Source organism: Bubalus bubalis, chromosome 18 (genome assembly GCF_019923935.1).
Source record: "Bubalus bubalis isolate 160015118507 breed Murrah chromosome 18, NDDB_SH_1, whole genome shotgun sequence".
NCBI classification, from domain to species: Eukaryota; Metazoa; Chordata; class Mammalia; order Artiodactyla; family Bovidae; genus Bubalus; species Bubalus bubalis.
Window position 1 is genome coordinate 34,334,635 of NC_059174.1, and position 21,019 is coordinate 34,355,653.

The 21,019-nt window shown below is 41.1% G+C and overlaps 2 protein-coding genes across 9 annotated transcripts in view; both read left to right on the forward strand.

Annotated features, from left to right (window-relative positions):
* CBFB (core-binding factor subunit beta) overlaps positions 1-3,737 on the forward strand; it is a 49,088-nt gene extending 45,351 nt beyond the window's left edge. For all 5 annotated transcript variants that reach the window (XM_044932030.2, XM_044932029.2, XM_044932032.2 and 2 more), the window contains one exon: positions 1,483-3,737. In XM_044932030.2, coding sequence (XP_044787965.1) covers positions 1,483-1,505 — 23 coding nt within the window. In that variant the 3' untranslated portion in view covers positions 1,506-3,737. The remainder of the gene's footprint in view (positions 1-1,482) is intronic.
* Positions 3,738-9,206: 5,469 nt separating this feature from the next.
* The window catches only part of PHAF1 (phagosome assembly factor 1), a 29,469-nt gene continuing 17,656 nt past the window's right edge, over positions 9,207-21,019 (forward strand). Inside the window, exons 1-4 of one of the 4 annotated variants that reach the window (XM_006072064.4) lie at positions 9,207-9,346; positions 9,470-9,590; positions 15,457-15,539; positions 19,157-19,240. In XM_006072064.4, the coding sequence (XP_006072126.1) occupies positions 9,527-9,590; positions 15,457-15,539; positions 19,157-19,240 (231 nt within the window). In that variant the 5' untranslated portion in view covers positions 9,207-9,346; positions 9,470-9,526. Of the gene's footprint in view, positions 9,362-9,469; positions 9,591-15,456; positions 15,540-19,156; positions 19,241-21,019 lie in introns of all 4 variants that reach the window. The other 3 variants (XM_006072066.4, XM_006072065.3, XM_044932045.1) reach the window with 3 other exon arrangements.

Consider the following 21,019-nt stretch of genomic DNA (forward strand, 5'->3'; position numbering starts at 1 on the left):
GCTTGGACTAGGGTGAGAGTGGTAGGAATTAGTCAGATTCAGGATTTATTTAAATGTAGAGCTCTCAGAATTTGCTGTTGGATGTGAGAGAAAGACATGTTGAGGGTTTTTTGCCTAAACAGCTGGTAAAATGGAGTAGTCTCTAGCATAGGAAAACTGTTGCTGAAGGAACTAGGTTCTATAAACAGATGTTTGTGCTTGACTGACATTTGTAGTAACTAAAGAACACTTGTGGAAGAAAGATGCACTGGAATTTGTGAGAGACTGAAAGTAAATATTATGTGTGGATCAAGTGGGGGGCACTTATATTAAACCTGTATATTTCATGTTGATGTTTGGTAGAAACCGAAACAATACTGTAAAGCAATTATCCTTCAATTAAAAATAAATTTAAAAAACTGTATATTAGCAGAGTGTGTCATGTACCATATATTCATTCTTAGATGTTCTCTGTTATTTCCCATAGTTTAAGTAGAAATGTTTATTCTAAAGTGAAACTTGAAATCCTCAATGTTTATAATTGTCAAGCCTCTTAGTTGTTTAGTATTGTTGTAAAGATACTTCTGGGTATAAACAAGTGCACCAAGGACTCTCATATCATATTTTTTTTGAGACAATACTTTATTCATAGTAATTCTGAATTTTATTTCTTGGTAAAGAGATTTCTGGTTAAAACCCAGATGGCAGAGATAGAATACAGTGAGGGGTGAAATTCACTACTCTATTGTTGTTATGTGATTAATAAGCCATATACTTCTTATGACTCAGTTTCTTTATCCATAAAATGGATAAACAATAATAGCACCTGTGTTATAGGTGATTGGCAGGGATTAAATTAATTCAATTAATTCATCCATGTGAATTGCCTAGAACAGTGCCCAACATATAGTTAGTGCTTGATGGATGTCAGCTTTTTAAAAAATGTATTTATTTATATGTATATTTAACTGAAGAATAGTTAATTTACAGTGTTATATTAGTTTCAGGTATACAGCACAGTGATTCAGATATGTGTATATACTTTTCCCTTATAGGTTATTACAAAATACTGAGCATAGTTCCCTATGCTATACAGTAGATCCTTGTTGGTTATCTGTTTTATATAGTAGTATGTAAAATGTCTGCTGGTATTAAAAGAGAAAATGGGAAAGTTTGCTTCTAAGATGATTGGATGGTGTGTTCAAATTAAACCCTTTAGTCCCAAAACTATAAATACAGGGTTTATTACTTTTATCCACAGTACATATTTTGATAATGCTCTTTTGCATATAATGAGATTTTTATTCTTGATTTTTAAGGAAACTATAGCAAAATATTTCATACATAATCTGTATTGTTCTTTTCCTCTTAACATGTGGAAATAACTGGCTGAAAATTTGTTAGTTGCAAACTTTTCTTATATGTGCTACTGTATTTTATATTTATTAGCACTTTGATTTTCAAAACACATTTTCACCCTAAATTATAATTTTGTCATTGCAGGCAAGAAGACAACAAGACCCTAGTCCTGGTTCCAGTTTAGGTGGTGGTGATGACCTCAAACTTCGCTAATTGGTGGCACAAAAGATGTGACCCCATCTTTACATATTCATTGTTTCTAGTCTGCAGAAATAATTAATTAAAAGACCAGAAACTGTGATAACTGGAGGTACTACGGTTTATTTCTCAACCTTAGGCAGTAACAAGACATCACAAACTGCCATGGTTTTGCACTATAATACCTGCATTTCTAATTAAGTATGCATGTAGCCAGTAATAATTTGAAATTTTTTTCTATGCAAGCTTATCTTGTTGGCATTATTTTAGTGAGTTGAAACTATCCACTTGTAAAACTTTTTTTTCCCTTCATTTTAATTTAAAAGTTCATGCCATTTTTAAAAAGTCAAGAAATTAAAATTTTTACCAGATGGTTTTTTTCCCCCTTATCAGTTGCTCTAGTTTTTTTTGTTTGGTGTTTTTTTTTTTTTTTTTTCAGTTTTAGATGTTTTGGTTATTCAGCTTCATTTTAGATAAACATTCTTGGCTTTTTGTTGTGTTTCCCATTTCCTTCTGTGTTTTTATAGTTTATGGCATTTTAAAACTGCTGATGGTTTGCATTATTTACAAGCTAAAAACCTTGTAGCATAGAGCTGTCTGCCATGCCTTCTAACACAAAGTTTACAGTTGTTAAAGTTGCAGTATCCTTTTAAATGTTAATAATCAGCTCCTTTTCTTTCCTTTTTAAACATAAAAAAATTTTAATTGGTATTAACTCTGGTCTACCCCAGATCATTTTAGATTCTCTTCTATAATCATGAGTTTGTATGGAGATATTCTCAATATCCTACTGAAATGCCTAAAGAAGTCACAGGCTGGCTTCTGTTTTATTCAGGGATTTTTTTTTTAAGTCAATCAGAAAAGGGATACTGGAGCTTCTTCATGTATGTAACAGCATATTAAACTGGAGACAGTGATGAATCAGCTACGAAGGTAATATTGTATTAAAATCATGTTTAAGATAGCTGCTTTTATGTGTATTTTATAATGCATGCTTTTGTAAAAACAATGCTGAGTGATGAAAGATTAGTCTTAGAAAATGTACATCTATGCAGAGGGTACATTTTCTTCCATTAATTATTCTGGAGAAAAAAATTCACAGGTTATATATATATGGTATTTTCCAAAAGGACTATTAATAGAACCTTTTGAGATGAATTAGTATAAGAATATTTTTAAAATAGGCTCATTGTCAAATTGATTGCAGCTTTTTTTTTTTTTTAATACAAACTGGAAAAAAATGTAAGTTATTTGGCACCTTCTTACAAATATTTTTCATGGTTACATTCATTTAATGTTACTACATTTCTGAATTTTTGCAAAAATGTATTTTAATGGCATTATTATAAAGAGTTTGAAAAAACTGACATGGTCAATTCAGAAAATGAACTGAAGTCTGAATAAGGTCATTGGATTTAAAACATATATACACTTGACTGATGAGGGAGGTGTGACTTTCAATGTATATAGGTCTTATAATTCATAAACATATCCTGTATCTCAGAATAAAAGTATGTGTTATATATTTGAAGTCATGCATGGTAAGGAGTGTGTTTAAATCATTATAAACAATATGCATCATAAAAGACCATGCTGATCTTGTGTAACTAAGTACTATGAATGAATTGGTTGGATTTTGATATTGTGCAGCTCACATGTTTACACACTCAGTGCCCTAATTTCCCTTGAGGGAATCGCCTTTTAAATGGTCCTTCCAGTGCTGTTTTAAGGTTACTTTATCACAGAGCTCCTTGGTTTTTGACTCTGCACTTAAATTTTGTTTTTTTAAAAAACATGATGATGGCACATTTTTTCTATTGCTTCTAGCTAAGGGCTTTCGGTCCACCAGTAACTAAGATCAAACGTTATTAAATGTTCATGTTACCATCCTTCTGTAAATATGGGATTGTTCTTGTCATTTAGCATTGTACTGCTTCCATCTATCTTAATGCTGGCATTAAGATCATGAGCCCTTTTTCTCCAGTAGTGCAGGCTTTCAAAACTTTTATTATTAAGTTATTGATGCAATTTGATATTTTTCCATAATCTGTATTTAAACAAAATTACATCATTGCATCATCTTTTCTAAATTCATCTCCATTAAAACTTGCCTTAAGCTACCAGATTGCTTTTGCCACCATTAGCCATATTATGTGTTTGTACGTTTAATTTACTTTCACAATAAACTTCTGTGTAGTGAACTTCTGGGTCTTGGTTCTTCATTAACAATAATCCAGCAATTTCTGTTCTAGTGTTCATTATGGCACAAAAATTGATTTTGTATCTGAACTGTTCTTGCATCCTATTTACCCTTAAAAAAACCCAACAGTGGCATCTAGTGGTCATTTCTGTTAACTCCAAAGAAAACCTTTATGTCGGGGTCCAGCCCCAGCAGGATCCTAGGGTACCCTCAGGAAAGACGGCATCGGTGAGAGAGAGATGACACGGGTCTTATAATGGATTAAAACCTTGATAGTCCAGGGTCGAACGATAAGAGAATAAAGGAGAAAGAATGAAGAGGAGAGAAAGAGGCTTGATCTTCTTTGATTAACACAGAAAGCCAATAAAGCTCCTGTGTTCCAAGGAGTCATCTTGAAAGAAGAACAGAGAGAGAAAAGGAGGGAAAAGGAAAAAAAGAATGACACGGGGAGACCACGCTTCAGTGAGCGAGGCCCATAACTTTATTTTCGAAAGGAACTTTTATACCTTGACATGTACATAGAGGGAAATGAAAGATGCAAAGTCATACAGAGTCAGCCCAAACATTACATCTGTTTTGTCTTTATCAAAACCAGGATTTTTTCTGCATACCTTTCCCATAAACAATGTTGTGTACAATATCTTCTGGCCTTGGAGGCCTGTGGACATTTTATGACCCTTTTTTGATAAAGGCTGCTCAACCAGAAAACTTATTTTCCCTTGAAGTTAAATTTCTAATCTATGTCAGCCTCAGCAAGTGCTAAAAACAGAGTTACATTTTCATGGAGCAAAGGTGCAGTGAGTTACAACAAAGAAAGAACCAATTAGCTCAAAGCTCTGATGTGGTTAATTTCAAGGCTGTTGCTTGTTTTTTTTACATTTCAACTATGTTAACTAATGCACTCCCAGGTACACAATGGATAAGGGATATGGGCACTTGGCAGCAAGCATTGGCTCAACAATGAAACCCTTTACCAGTATTATCTATTTTAATAATTTTTCATCCCTTAAAGGACTCTGTGCTTATTAGGACTTTTAGAATGTTTTGGCTTCCCATATGCCTTTCAGGGTTGGGGAATTGTGAACAGTCATGTGTGTTAATTGCAAGAGTATGGATAAACCTGTCAGGCAAGCTAGAAAGCCATCAGAGGGGTTTGAATTGAAACACTCCTATCATGTCCAGGAGACTTATTAATTAGAGCCCTAAGTTGACTTTTTCCAGAGAAAGGTGGTCGGGGATAGCCCCCTGTTAATGTCAGAAGAGTTGGTGAAAGGCACAAAATAGTAAGACAGACTCTGGTTTTGGGGTATATGCTCGAGCAGATCCAGGGGGTCCCTTGAGGCCTGATCCGCCTTTGCCTGTCCAGGTCTCTTCCACATGACCTTTGTCATGGGTGGGATCTCCCGTGGTGGCTCCCAGCACCTTTAATGTAGATAACAGAATACTAACTTCCCAATGTATATTATAGTTTTCAAAAAATCTGCCTTGATTTACCCAGCTGGTGAGATATGACTATAGAGTAGTCACATTGGAGGGAAGGAAGAATTCCAAAGTTACACATCCAAGTAACTGCCATCTTTCAAACTATTCATTTTAGGAATAAAAATTCAGTTTGTGCTGGTGTCATATCAGACATTCTTAGGACTTTTCTTGGCATTTTCCTACACCAGAAAATTAAACCATTTACTTTAGAAGCATACCTTAAGCTTATCATAAGAAAATAATTATTCACCACCAGACTTACTGCAAATAAATACCTTTAATGCTGAATTGACACCATGAAGCAAAATTCCAAAGAGTTAGATTCATAACTGTGAGAGTTAATTTCAAAAATTATTTTAGTTGTAGCATCACAGTTTCAGTAATTACCTCTAGAAACAGGTGTTTGGGGCTACCGGAAAAGAAATGCCTTACTTGATTTATGCCTCATTTGGCACTAGGGAGATTTTTCAAGCTGTAAGAAGCCATTGTGTGAATTATCCATCGGTGCATAACATTGCCCCAAAACTTAGCAGCTGACAATAAACACCATCTCAGTTCCTGTGGGTTGGAAATAGAGAAGCAGGTAGGTCCAGTGGTCTGATCCAAGGTCTCTCCTGAAGTCAGATTGTCATCCTGGGCTATGTAAGACAACTGTGGCTGAAAGATCCTCCCAAGCCCACTCGTGGTCATTGGATGAATGACCTTGCAGGCTGATGGGGTGTGGGGGATGGAGACCTCCTTCCTTGGCACATGGGTGTCTCTATCGGGCAGCTCATGACTTGGTAGCTGCCTTTCCCAGAGAGTGATCAAGGAAGCGTGCATGCCTAAGATGAAAGGCACATCTTCATAACCTTATTTGGGGCTGCCATACTCCATATGTTAAGTAAGTGGGTCAGGCCCACAATGGAAGGGAGAAGTACTGAGCTTCATCTCGTGAAGGGTGGGGTGTCAGAGTCTGTGAACATGTTTTTAAAACCACCACAGTCATTTTGCCACATGAGTGTAAGTATTTACAAGACAACATTGGTGTTTTGATGTTGCAAACATTCTTTTAAAGTTTAAGACTGCAGTCATTTTGTGGGCATATTTCAAGGCATGATTCTCTTGGATAGCATCAGTTCCCTTTCCTCCATCACCACCACATATATGTACACAGCATTTCAAAAATATTCAAGTAGAAAATTATAATTTGTAGAGTAGATTGTAGGTGAAAGTGGCAGTTTGGTTCGTTTAAATGTAAGATAACTCAAAAAGTTACTGTGTTAGTTCAGCCTCAACTTTTGGCTAGAATAATTTAAGCAACTTAAAGTCATTATTGGCCTTATTCAGGTTTTAGAAACATTGGGAAATATGAGAAGATAAGATACAGGCATAAATTTTTGGTTAGAGAAGATAATGTACATCCATGAGCGGTAGAGGCTAAGCAAGTGTGGCTATCGAGCTTTTGAAATGTGGCTACTAAAACCGAGAAACTGAATTTACTTGCTAATTTAAAAACTGAAGCGATGTTAAATGTTGTTCTGTTATAACTTTGGGGAGGACTACCTTTGAAAATCTTGTTTCAAGGTTGAAGTACACTGTAAAATACCAAATATCAAAAATCTAATACAAAAGAAATAAGGATTAATTTACTATTTTGACTACATATTAAAATATACACTGTGTTATATTGGGTTAAATAAAAGTAACGTTATCTTTTTTCCTTTTTAATGTGGCTAGTAGAAAATTTTAAATTGCATGTATTGGCTTATATCAATATTGTCAGTACGCAAAGGATATCAGTTCATTTCAGTTCAGTTGCTCAGTCATGTCCGACTCTTCGAGACCCCATGAATCGCAGCACGCCAGACCTCCCTGTCCATCACCAACTCCCGGAGTTCACTCAAACTCATGTTCATCGAGTCGGTGATGCCATCCAGCCATCTCATCCTCTGTCGTCCCCTTCTCCTCCTGCCTCCAATCCCTCCCAGCATCAGGGTCTTTTCCAATGAGTCAACTCCTCCCGTTAGGTGACCAAAGTATTGGGAGTTTCAGCTTTAGCATCAGTCCTTCCAATGAACACCCAGGACTGATCTTTAGAATGGTCTGGTTGGATCTCCTTGCAGTCCAAGGGACTCTCAAGAGTCTTCTCCAACACCACAGTTCAAAAGCATCAATTCTTCGGCGCTCAGCTTTCTTCACAGTCCAACTCTCACATCCATACATGACCACTGGAAAAACCATAGCCTTGACTAGACGGACCTTTGTTGGCAATGTCTCTGCTTTTGAATATGCTATCTAGGTTGGTCATAACTTTCCTTCCAAGGAGTAAGCGTCTTTTAATTTCATGGCTGCAGTCACCATCTGCAGTGATTTTGGAGCCCAGAAAAATAAAGTCTGACACTGCTTCCACTGTTTCCCCATCTACATCCCATGAAGTGATGGGACCAGATGCCATGATCTTAGTTTTCTGAATGTTGAGCTTTAAGCCAACCTTATCACTCTCCTCTTTCACTTTCATCAAGAGGCTCTTTAGCTCCTCTTCACTTTCTGCCATAAGGGTGGTGTCATCTGCATATCTGAGGTTATTGATATTTCTCCCGGCAATCTTGATTCCAGCTTGTGCTTCTTCCATTGCAGCATTTCTCATCATGTACTCTGCATATAAGTTAAATAAGCAGGGTGACAATACCCTGTAAAGCAGCTACAATTTTTTTAAAAAGGGAGGAGCATCCTGTTAACACATATATATCATAGTTAGCCACTTGTCTACTGATGGACTGGAGTGGGTAGCCTATCCTTTCTCCAGTGGATGTTCCCGACCCAGGAATTGAACAGGGGTCTCCTGCATTGCAGGTGGATTCTTTACCAACTTAGCTATCAGGGAAGCCTGGACTTCTTAATGACTCAGCTCTATTCTTCTGGCATAGGATGTTGCAAATGGATAGCCTTCTCCATGTTTATTTTATTGTCAGTAGAAATGACCTCAAGTTTTGGTAGAATCTCCCATGTTACACTCCTACCAAACCAGTTTAAGAATTCAGCATGTCACTCTCTGCTAAAAACATTCCTCCGGGGCAATATAATGGAAAGAATTTGAATTCTACTCCCTCAAACCAAAAGGCCTCCAGCCTCTCTGGGCCTCTTCCCCAACCCCACCCACTACCCCCTCGCCTGTAAAGTGAGATAGGACCAATCTTGCATCCCAGGGTGGTTGTGAGAATCCAGAGATTCCGTCCATGAAGGGTCAGCTCCAGAAGAAACCTGGTTGTCTTTCAGTATTAGAGTGCCCTAGGGCATTGGCCAGAAGCTCAGGCTGAACAGGCTGGAGGACACCCTACTCCCGATTTGTAAATGAGGAAACAGGCACAAAAAGCACCAGAGGTTTGACGAAAACCACATAGCGCTGGCGGCAAAGCCCGTGCTCCGGCAGTCCGGATTGCAGCCCTCCGGCCTGTGCACAGCGGAAGGAGGTCGGCTACTTAGCACCTCTCTAAGCTAGTTCTCTCCCCCAACTCCCCCACCCCCGTCCCACCCCAACACAAGTACTCAAACCCACTCCTCGCTTGCTTTGAGCTCGACCCAAGCCCCAGGGGCCGCAAGGAGAAGGAATCATTCCTGGACAACTAGAGGCAGCGGCGGGCAGCGTCAGTCTCGGCCCCAACCGGGAGTGGTAGGGCGCTGGCGCGTCTTGAGCTTTGAGGCTCCACATCCTCCCTCCCCGCTGGGCCTCAGACGGTGCGGTCTCGGAACTCGCCTTTTGCGTTCAGCGACTGTGAGTGGGACGTACATGTAGACGGCAAACAGGTTCTGTATAGCCATATCACATGTATGTGTTGCGTGGTCACGCACCCTTTTGTGAAACGTGTTCACTGTGGTGTGCGGATGTCTGGGCGCACGGAGTGTGAAGCTCCTCATTCCAACAGCTCCCGCACTTCCGGAAGGTACTCACAGGCCTTTGTGCTTTTGCGGGACTGTCGCAACCGCTTATCCGGAGTTTGCGCGGGAGTGACTCCGCCTTTGCTCCGCCCCCGCGACTGAAACCCCGCCTTCGCCCCGCCTCCGCCGCACTTTACGGCCTCGCACGCCACTTTTGCTGCAGGCGCTCCTGCTGCTGCCGCTGCTCCGGGCTGCTGCCGGTGAAGTGAGGTGAGGTGAGGTCAGGTGAGGTGTGGTGTGGAGCCAGTAGCGCTGGCGACAGGATAGAGGTGGAGAGCCGGGCCGTCGAGGGCCGGCGAGGGTGGTGAGTCACCTGCTGCTTTGTTTCTTAAGCTCCGGTCCCGTCTGCGCTGCCGCAGGGAGGCCGCCCCGGCCCGGCGAGCCGAACCAATGCTGGATCTGGAGGTGGTGCCCGAGCGCTCTCTGGGAAACGAGCAATGGGAATTCGCGCTGGGTGAGTGTGGGGTCTTCCCGCACGACCCTTCTCGCTGATCCTTACTTCTTCCCCTGCCCTTCCCACCTCTGGGCTCTGCCCCTTACTCCCCTGCGCCCGCGGCTCCTTGACTCTTTGGGACTCAAGTCACTAGATACCGGCCCCGACCTGGCAGCCTGTCGCTCTGCCGGGCCTGACGCCCTTGCATTAGGCCTCGGCGGGGCCCCTCCCGGGGCAGTGCTACAATAATAATAACAATAACAATGGCTGACACGCCCCAAACATTTACCCAGGGCCTGACCCTGTTCTCCGGTGCATAATTATATCAGGTTGCCTCTGGGGAGACCTGAGGGTCGCTAAGATTATTTCTGTACCCGTTTTACAGACCAAAGAGCCAAGATGTGACTGACACCCTTAAATACCGCCCTAGTAGTTCATCTCCCTTTGCTTTTCTGGACCTTGTGTAGCCTCTCCGGAAGGAGAAACCTAGGCACCGTTCCCATCGTAACATACTGGGGAGCTGGTCAAGGGAACTGAGGAGAGTTTTTGTGTTTTAAAGCAACTTCTGACTAGCTTCCTTCTCGTTTTTAATGTGGTCGATGTGTGGTGTAATCCTAAACCCAGACTTTAGCGGAGAGAGTGAAAGGTTGAATGAAATAGGAGTTTGGGTAAAGTAACATTTGGTTTGTAAAAATGCAGGTTGGGCGTTTTGTGGGATTTGGCCCATGTTTTCCCCTTTTCCTCAATGTCGCTACCTTTCTGTGTACAAGTATTGCATTCAGTAACCCCAGAGTGTGTTTACTTTTATGTTCCAGCACTGGGAAAAGGGGGTGGGGAGCCGGTGTTTGTGCTGTTTGTGCAGGCCTGAACTTTTGTCACACTAATTTGCGCTACTGGACTGAGTCAGCTGCTCCACTGGGCTATAGTTTATCCTTGAATCTGGAAGACTCCTGTCTATGGAGATGGGGTAGGTGACAAACTGCAGAACAAATTTGCTGGTAGGAATCTACTGGTGCTCAGTGTCTCTGAACTGAACAGCAAGTTGCCTCTGGGTTGTAGGAGCCAGTTTTATTGAGAATTTGCAGTCCCCTTCTCCCATAACTTGTATGAAACACTTCAGCTTCTTGTAAAGCACCAAGAACCTGATTGAGAGGCTAATGATATCATTGCCTCCAGGCCTATTTGTTTTGCTGATGCTGTTTGGCTTCTAGTTAGGAAAGAACCTCCCCTAAACACAGCTTCTCATCCCAGGACTTCACAGGGCAGAGTGAAAACTATGACTATAGGTTCAAACTGTACTTGATGGTGTGACTAGGTTGTGTATCTACAACTATAGTCTCTGGGTCAAAAGTAGTGAGTATCATTTGAGATTTGCAAAAAATGAGGTGGGAGAGTAAGGTTGCTTCTATCAACTGTTGTTTTGATACTTTAACCCCTACTCCTAAGTTTGCCAGTTTCTAGGAATCAAAGATTTGGGTAGTTCTTTCAGGCTGTCTGAATACCAACCACAAATAGTGAAAAGAGCATTTCTCTATGTTGGACCTAGAACTGAACTTTGAGGGAAAGCTCATATAGGGAATAAGCCTGATGATCATCAGCCTTGATGATTCCTTTTTGAGTCTTGAAAGTCTGCACGTAGGGGGAATTCCTTGGTGATCTAGTTGTTAGGACTTGGCGTTTTCACTGCAGTAGGCTGGTGTTCAGTCCCTGGTTGGGGAACTAAGAGGCTCCAAGCTGTGCAACATGGCCAAAAAAATCCACGTTTTTGTATTATGTCTGCCTGAGAGATGGTCATTTAACTTCCCTAAGCTTTTTATTAAAAAGTAATTTTCCCTCTTTCTCAGTCTTACCAGTCCTTAACACATTTAAGCTGAAATTTAGGCTGATAGGTAGGGATAGGCCTAAGAAGTGAATCTGTGCTTTAGAATTATATTCTTAGGCTAAAGTCACCACAACCCTGTGAGGTTACCTCTATTTTCCAGGTGAGGAACAGGCTCAGAAAGGTAGAAAGGATAAAAAGAAGCCTAGTAGGGATTTCCTGCTTCTCACTGCTCTGCCTTTCTGAGGATGGGCTCAACTTAGTCTCCAGGTTTCTTTTTAGCAACTGTGCAAATGCAGATTATCCAGTTCTTGCCTTCATCTGCCTGGCATCACAGTGAAGAGCTGCATCCAGCTTTTTGGCTGCCTTCCTGACCTTTGTACTGCTGGGAGATTAGGGAGCAACACAGAGATAAGAAAGCCTAGGCAGAGAGGAATCTTTTGCAGGTACCACCCTGGCTTGACCAATGGTGGAGTGAAGGCAGTGCAAACTTAAGTGTTTTCAATGAGACTTACAGAATGTATTGGCGTGGAGACATAGCTCTAAATTTGTTTTTAAATTAATCTTAAAAAATAGATAGCTAATAAAGACCTGCTGTATAGCAGAGGAAATTCTCAATATTCTGTAATTACCTATATGAGAAAAGAATTTTTAAAAGAATGGCTATAGATAGATATATAGAGAGATACATATATAACTGATTCACTTTGCTGTATAGCAGAAACCACAACATTTTATATCAACTATACGCCAATAATTTTTTTTTTTTAACTCATCGTGAAGATGCCCAAGCTGGGTAAATTTAAAGAGTGAGTGGACAGTAGCCTTCTCTGAGATCACCTTGTTCCAGAGAGACTAGGGGCTTACTCTGTTGAAGGCTCATTCTGTGGACTCTGCTTACAGTCATTGAAAATTGAGTAAGAAGAAGTAGGCATATGCCCTGAAGAACTTAGTCTAGCAGAGGGGAAGGATTACAGAAATAGTTCATTTTATTATTTAAAACATAGTTTATTTTATGGAAGAGACTTGACCTGACCTGAGAATTCAGAGGAGGATTCCTATCAATCGCTAGAAGCCAGGAGCCAGTACTATTCCTGGAGCCAGTGAGCACCAGGAAGGCCCTGTCAGAAGTCTGCTGCCAGATTTCTCATCTACACTTCCATAGACATAAATCTTCCAGTCAGTTTTTGGGCTTTTTTTTTTTAAGTGGGAAAGATAGATGGGGGTGCGGGGGTGCAGTGGGAGCTGCAAGTAATTTGGTATTGTAATTAGAGCGTGATGTACTAGTGGGAGATCAGTTCCCCAGATTCCTTATTTTTTAGTTACCTTCCTGGGACACTGTCAGAGAGACTCTGTTCAGTGGGGGAAAGGATGTCTATTAGTAGTGTGTTTCGGGCATGGGTTTAGGGAGAAAATTTGGAGAGATGGGTAAGGAAGAGGAATCTAGAGGTCTCTCGCTTGAGTGACTGTGTAGATGTTAGAGATACTGAGATCCAGAATACAGTGGAGAGGGTAGAATGAAAAGAAAATTTAAAGGTTGCTTTTTTATCTGTCAACTTTTTATTTGCCTTTGATTTACACAGAAAACAGATTAAGATGTGAGTCAGAAACTAGGTGGTTGGGTACACAAGGGATAAGCAGAAGGGAATATCGTCCAATATCGAGACCTGGGGAAGTCAGAGGAGCAGCAGGAGAGAGATATGAGAATTCTCAGAGAGGGAGGGTGGTCACAAGGGCTAGAGGATCTGGGTATTGTACCTGATTGCTTTGTTTCACTCATTCAGAGGTCAGCAGATACATAGGACCACTTACTGTGGTGTTGGGCACAGTAATTGAGTGCTGAGGATACAGCTGTAAGACAGAGAGCTCTATATCAGCAAGGAGACATAAAGGCGAGACTTACAGATAAATAAATGGGATGGGAGGTTTGATTAGATAAGGCAGTCAGGGAAGTGAAGTGTGAGCCAAGACCTGAAGAGTGAGAAGAGCTAGCTATGGGAAGAACATTCCAGCAGAGTCCAGAGTTAATGCAAAAGCCTAAAGTGGAAAAGAGCTTGATGTGTGCTGGGAGGCTTGGTGAGAAGTGGAAGGAATGATGGAGGTAGACAAGGTCCAAAGTATTCAGGGCTCTTGGGTGAGGGCATATTGTTTGGGTTTTATCCCCCCTGTAATGGGAAACCATTGGAGGGTTATAAGCAGGCTAATAATGAGTAAGGTGTAGGATTTGTAGAGTTTAGAAGACGGACCATAGTCCACACCCTTTGGGTGGTTAGGTAACTCTTCAAGCTAGAACAGTTCTCTGGTTTCTTTGCCATATACACAGTTGGTTCCTTTTAGAGGCCATTTGTAGCTTTCCTTTACTAGCAGCTGTGTGACAACTGGTCATCGGTGGCTGCTTTGTCTCCTCCAGGTAGGTTACTCCTAAATGACTCAGGACCCAAGATTCCAAGGCCAGGAATTTGATGTGGTTAGGTGTGAAAGAACTCTCCCACAGGAAACTGGTTTGTGCCATGTGGTCTTCTCTTTCTCAGCACCTGAGATTCTCTCTCTTGCCCACATGGTTGTTTACCATTCCCCCGGGAGAGACAGCGTAGATGCTCCTCTATTTCTGGAATGCCAACGCTGAGGAATGAATGCATCAACTTGTTCATATTCTCAACGAACATTTAAGTCTCTACTATGTTCCAGGCCTTGTGCTGGGAAGTACCTTAAGGTCTGGTTTACTCCAACTTTCTTCAAACCGTAGAATGGGCCGTTGAATAAAGGGAGGATCAAATTATGGTTTAAATGTAGATGGGCCACACATTTTTTTAACCTACTGCTTTCTCTGTGAGTTCTTCTCTGCACATCTCTCCTCTAATCAGAGGTAAACTAATCTTGAATGTGAGCCACTGTCCTGGCCCAAGGTCATGTGGTGGTCTCTCTTCCTTTCTTTTATTACCTAGCCCATAATCCTTCAGTCTCACTAAATAAATGTTTATTCAACAGCCACTATGTGGGTCCCCAATGCTGGAGATCCAAAGAGTGGTGAATAACAGCAAATAACACAGACACTGTCCTTGCACTCATGAAACTTTGTTTTTGGATCGTTTCTGTGAGTTTCTTCTTGTTTGAACCATAATGCCCTCTGTGAAAACATACTTTTACTGTTCCCCATGAGTCCCTGAGCTTCCCTGGTGGCTCAGATGGTAAAGAATCCACCTGCAGTGGGGGAGACCTGTGTTCGATCTCTGGGTTGGGAAGATCCCCTGGAGGAGGGCATGGCAACCCACTTCAGTATTCTTGCCTAGAGAATCCCATGGACAGAGACGCCTGGTGGGCTATGGTCCACGGGGTCACAAAGAGTTGGACACAACTGAGCAATTAAGTACACATGAGTCCCTGGAATCTTTGAGGTGTCATTGGAATTTCAGTTTCTTAAACTGGGGCAGGGAGGCATATATACATTTGTTTATAATGGGCCATAAGTTAAAAAATCAAATGTTAAGATTTAGAGGATGTTTGTGGGTTGATAAGTGAGAATCCAGTGAAATTCTTGGTAAAATAAGGTGATTCTGGTAGACATATGATTCTTCACTTTTTAAATGAGTGCTTACAAATCATCTGCTCCTGCTGACTCAATGAGGAGACAAATATCAGAAAGGAAAAGAAGAAGGATTTGCCTAGGTTATACGTAATCATGGCAGAGTGAGAATCAGAATCTTGGTGTCCAGAGTCATGTAGTCAGTGCATTTCTTTCTTTTTTGGTTCCTACTGACTTGACTTTCTCCAGCCCCTTTGCCTGCTTGGGGATCAGCATAGAAGTCCCCATTTCCAGGAAGTCTTTTCTATTTACTCCTTCTCCTTATACAGTCCAGTTTTTCTATTAGTGCTTGCTGTTAACTTTATTCTCTAGATCTTACTGGTTATTGGGCTTATTAAACTTTTATTTACTCAGTATGTCCGTAGACCTTAGTGGCTCCCATTCCCACCCTTGGCTTTACTGCAAGGACTGATGCCTAGTACACTGATAGATGTCAGTAAATGGATAGCCCAAGTAACCACACAGGTGTCCTTGCTTTATTTCAGGAATGCCTTTGGCTCAGGCGGTGGCCATTCTTCAGAAGCACTGTCGCATCATAAAAAATGTTCAGGTTCTCTACAGTGAACAGGTGAGTAGTAACTGATTTGTTTACTGAAATAGCATCCCTAATCAGTGACTCACCTCTGGAGGTTAATGCTCTGGGAGATACTGACAGGCAGGGATTCCTAGGTCAATGTGTTTGAATGGGAGTGTCTTCAACACTTAGTCACTTACCAAGTACATTTTCTTTGATTCTGAAACATTTGTAGTTTTGATCATCTAGTGCTGCCAGAAGTTTAGATGAGCAGTAATAATCAAACTTGCTTTTTTATTATGTTTGACTTACCTGCAGGCCCTTAAAAGGGGGATTTTTCGGTGGGAGGTCACTTCAGGGATTGTCTGGTCTTCTAGGGTACTTCCCTTCCACTTTCATGTTTAAAGTAGTCTTTTCTGCTTTGTCGATTGCTTTGGTTTGCATTCAGGATTGTTGCAGTGCAGATTTCTAGCTAGCAGAACATCCCAGACTTGAAAAGAAGCAGGTATAGTTCACCCTTTTAATAAGAATGATCTGATAATATGAAAATTGCAAAACATTGGTTTCAAATTAATGGACATGTTTTACTCTTATTTCTTTTGTCTGACATATGGTAATCTTTATTAAATGTCGTGCCAAAAACTACCCTTATAGTATAATGTACATGCCTACAAAGACCTTTTCAGTTTCTAGAAAGAGTATATTTTAAGTTAGCACTGGTGCAGAACTTTCTGAATACCAGAATTTTTTTAATTGGGTTTTATAAGTAAAGTTGCAAACGTTTTTATAGACCTTTAGAAATAGGAGTCTTCTTAACTCTCTAAAAATACCACTTCTTTGGAATCCATGGCTCTTCTAGGACACGGACGTTGTGCTGCCCTACGGAGCAGCCTTTGTGGTGCTCTGTGTGTCATAAACCTTGGGGGATAGTTTTGATCCTACACAGGCTACAAGATATTCTCAGTCCTTTTCTGAGACCTTTTAAGTACCAATTTGATGATTTTAGTTCCATTTGTTTCTATTAGTTTCTGATCCTAAAGCAAATGGCAGGTTATTTTTGACGTGAAGGTGACTGAGACGTCTATGTGGCTTCCACATTTGGCTTAGTGTCAGAGTTGAGCATGTTACCTGTACCCAGACATTACATTTTACAGTATCGTGCACCTCTGACAGCCTAGTGAGGCCCATGTGAGAGGTCCTTCTGAGACAGAGAAGGCTTAATTTCCAAGCAAGTATTTGGAAATTCTTGTGCCAACCACAGGACTTGTGGGAGTGGGCAGAGGTTTGTGGAGCCACAGTGCCAAAGTGGTTTCTCTTTGAAGAAAAATGAAGAATGGTGACTTTTCCTCTTTTTTGCAATCAGATCATACCTAACCTAATCTGACTCTCAGCATTAGACCATGAGGGAATTACTCAATGACAAGTAGCAGCCATCAAAACAGGGATAATGGGTTTGCTGCTTGATTGTAGCCATCTGTACATTTAATTCAATCAGATTTAGGCACCCAGGATTAGATACAGTTGAAAGTAGTCTTTAAACTTTTTAACCAATTTTTAAAATGAGGCTTATTTCTTATATCACTATCTTGTCTGTCATTCCAGTCTTTGGGTACAAATAGTTGTTCTGGCATTAATTAAGCTAATTTTCCCCAATGTTTTCTAAGCAGCTGGAACAACAGGGTTTTAAATCCAGACCTCGGTTCAGATCCATGCTTTCCCCATTTCTTGGTTGTACAGCTATGACAAGTTAATAACCAGTCTGGTTCTCCAGATGGTTTCCTTATAATAGAATAATCTTTTTATGAGGATCAAGAGGAAATGGCCTCTCAGAGCTCTGATATGGTGCTTCTTAAATGTGGATCCTTTTCTTGTTGCCCTCCTTCCCTTTTTTTCCCATTTGTCTCTTTACTTCATCATTTGATCCCAGTAAACATTTCAGAAATATCTTGTTTCCAGCAGATCATAGCTTGGAAATTAAATGTGCATGTCAAGTAGATCCCATCTGAGAGGGAAAAGATGTTAACAAGTAACAGAGACAGCGTTATTGAACTGGAAGGACCTCCTTAAACACCACATAGCACATGTGATTTTGGTTCTGGAGATATAAAGTACTAATAAAACATTGATTGTGAGGATGATTTGCTTGCTTTTGAATACTGCTTAGTTATGTCCTAAATTATAGCAATGCCAAGGGAAAAACGATCAGATCTTGGAAGTGTGTAAAGAAATTCAGATACTCCAAGCAAAGGTCTTTAAAGATGCTGAAATGTTGCTTCATCCTGTTTACCTCCGTGGAATAGCCCTCTTAGAAATAGAGGGAGGATAGTGACCTAAGGTGAGGTTCATTATTCCGTTATCTTACTTGAGTCTTGTTGGTTTTAGAAAAACATTCATACAGACCGACTGGAAAATTACCACATTCTTTCTTCTGATGTTTGCCAGGCATGATGGAGCCACCTGGGCCTATAATCTTGTGAAGATTAGCGGGGTGGAGGGGAGTGGACAGTATGAACTAATCTCAGAAAGCTCTTTCTAGAGAATTTTTCCAGTGAGGCCCACACCAGCAGGGGCACCTGGCCTTCTAGCCTATATCTCTGTCTCTGACAGGCACCACCTTCAATCACTGGGCCTACCTTAAGAAGCTCTATAAAGAGGAAACTTCTCTAAATCTTTTTGACAGCTATGTGCCAGTTTTAAGAAAGGACAGGGTTTTGAATGGTGGTGTTTTTCTTCTACTGCTGGGCAGCGTGGTTCGGGGCAATGAAGAGTCTTCAGACTTTGAATTGATTGCTTTGCAGCAGAAACAGGCAGGTAGGACAGATTCCAGGAAAGAGTATTATATGCTGAGTGCTGTGCTTGGTGCTTTCTGGTCTACTGTCTCTGTCCTCATGACAACCCTGGAGGGGTAGGGATGACGGTATTCCCATGAAAAAACAGAAGTTTAGAGAAACACTTAAGGTCACCAGCTCACCAAGTCTCAGGGCCAGCTCTGTCCATTGCTCTGCTGCTGCTCCCCTCCCCCCAGGACTCAGAAGGGACAAATAAAGAAATGACTCCTTAGATCTCAGATGGGGTTTTACAGAAAGAGGTGCACGTGACATGGGATGGTGTGTGTTGGGCAGGGGGTGGGAATGAGAGTGTCATCTCATACATAATCAGATCACAAGGCACTTCTTTGTCCCAGAATATGACGCAAAAGAGTCAAAGAATAACATGTATTTCCTTTGAGTGGTACAAACAGCCTGGGAGTGAAGGGACATAAGTTCAGCTAACATGCACTGACCATTACTTGCTGAATTTGGATCCTTTTATAAGGCTTGTATTTCTCATCAATTACTCTGTAGTTTTGACAGCAGTAAATTAACCTATGCTATAAATATAGGCCCTGGACCTGTGAAAGAAAATGGCCTATATGCCCACATAATTTTGACTTTTCTCCCAGGTAATAACTCAAAGCCTGGCAAAGAGGCTCTTTTCAACCAATATTATGAAACAACAGCTGCAGACTGGAAGTAGAGGACACTGAATTCACAAACCAACCTGTCAGCTGTCTACACTTAGATACTCCCTGTGCACTGCATTTATGTTGTAAGGTTTCAAATTCACCTGGTGCTGATGAGTATACTTAGTTGTTCAGAGTGTGTATTTATTTATTATTTTGTTTTTTGTAGTCTCCTCTAAGCCATGACCTCATCCTTAACCTGACTCAGGACGGGATCAAACTACTGTTTGATGCTTTCAATCAGAGACTTAAGGTAACTATAAATAACAACTGAAGTTTCATGTCAGGCTGATTAATGTGTGCAGTTGTGGAATGTTTCTGAAACTCCTGAGTGGGAGTAGGCTTGTGGTTCAGAGACAGCCACAATATAGGAGACTGAAGCTGTGCCTGTCCTGCTAAAGAGAGAAGCTGGGGGTAGATTGGGATGGTTGGAAAAAGGCTGGGAGGAACTTCAGTTCTGGGCTCCAGAGGTGAAGGGGAAAGAGTGTTGAAGATATGGATAGGGAGCAGGCTTTTCTGTGTTGAATAGAAAAATGAGAGGAAGCAAATATTTGACATAGATTATCCTGAGTCTTTTAAAATGGGGCCTAACTGCAGAATAGAACTGGAAGACTTTAGTCAGATCTTTGTATCTTATTGTTTTACTTCATTCTTGGGTCAAACAATTAAGACTTGGAAGATGAAAAATGGAACCATACTTCCTAAAATACTGAGGGCTTGGATTTTAACACCACCAGCACTGAGTTGATTCTTAAATCCCTTTAGAGAAATCTAAACAAACAACTTGCTGGTACATCTTAATTGGCATTCAAGTACAGTAGACTAGCACCTATTTCAGACCAGGATGTTTTTAATGCACTATTTACAAATGCCTGGACATGATAGGTTAGTCACATGACATCCAACTCATGCCTCAGAGTCACAAGGTTGAATGTGGCTCTGGGCAGTGGCATGCCAGAGCTGTCGTCCTGGTTAGCTTATGGAGCTGCCTTTCTAGAAGGCTTGGGTACTTCCTACTTCTCACCATCTCATCTCAAGTGAGCTGCTGAGTTCAGAGAGCACATGGAAAAATAACCTGTATATGGAATAAGAATTCTTCGTTTATGCTGCCTTTTCAAAAAGGAGAGTTTGATGTGAACACTCTTATCCCCACAGCACCCTTGCCTCTCTTTATAGGCTCAGTCAACCTGGCCTACTGACCAGAAGCCCCACACTGAGAAAGGGTAGAAGCTGGTCTTCAATGTGGCTTCATCACAGATTGGAGGAAATTAATCTGGAAGCACCTTTACAAAGAACCATTTGTCTTTAACTTGGTAAATCCACTGTAGGAAACTTAACCCAAAAAGATTAATGGGAGGGTAATATTGCCAGATATTTATAGCAGGGCTTTTCATAGTAATGAAAAGCCAGAAGTAATCTAAATGGGCCTAAATCAAATCCCTTATGATTACACAGTGGAAGTGAGAAATAGATTTAAGGGACTAGATCTGATAGATAGAGTACCTGATGAACTATGGACAGAGGTTCATGACATTGTACAGGAGACAGGGATCAAGACCATCCCCATGGAAAAGAAATGCAAAAAAGCAAAATGGCTGTCTGAGAAGGCCTTACAAATAGCTGTGAAAAGAAGGGAAGCAAAAAGCAAAGGAGAAAAGGAAAGATATAAGCATCTGAATGCAGAGTTCCAAAGAATAGCAAGGAGAGATAAGAAAGCCTTCCTTAGTGATCAATGCAAAGAAATAGAGGGAAACAACAGAATGGGAAAGACTAGAGATCTCTTCAAGATAATTAGAGATACCAAGGGAACATTTCATGCAAAGATGGGCTCGATAAAGGACAGAAATGGTAGGGACCTAACAGAAGCAGAAGATATTAAGAAGAGGTGGCAAGAATACACAGAACAACTGTACAAAATAGAGCTTCATGACCCATATAATCACGATGGTGTGATCACTCACCAAGAGCCAGACATCCTGGAATGTGAAGTCAAGTGGGCCTTAGGAAGCATCACTACGAACAAAGCTAGGGG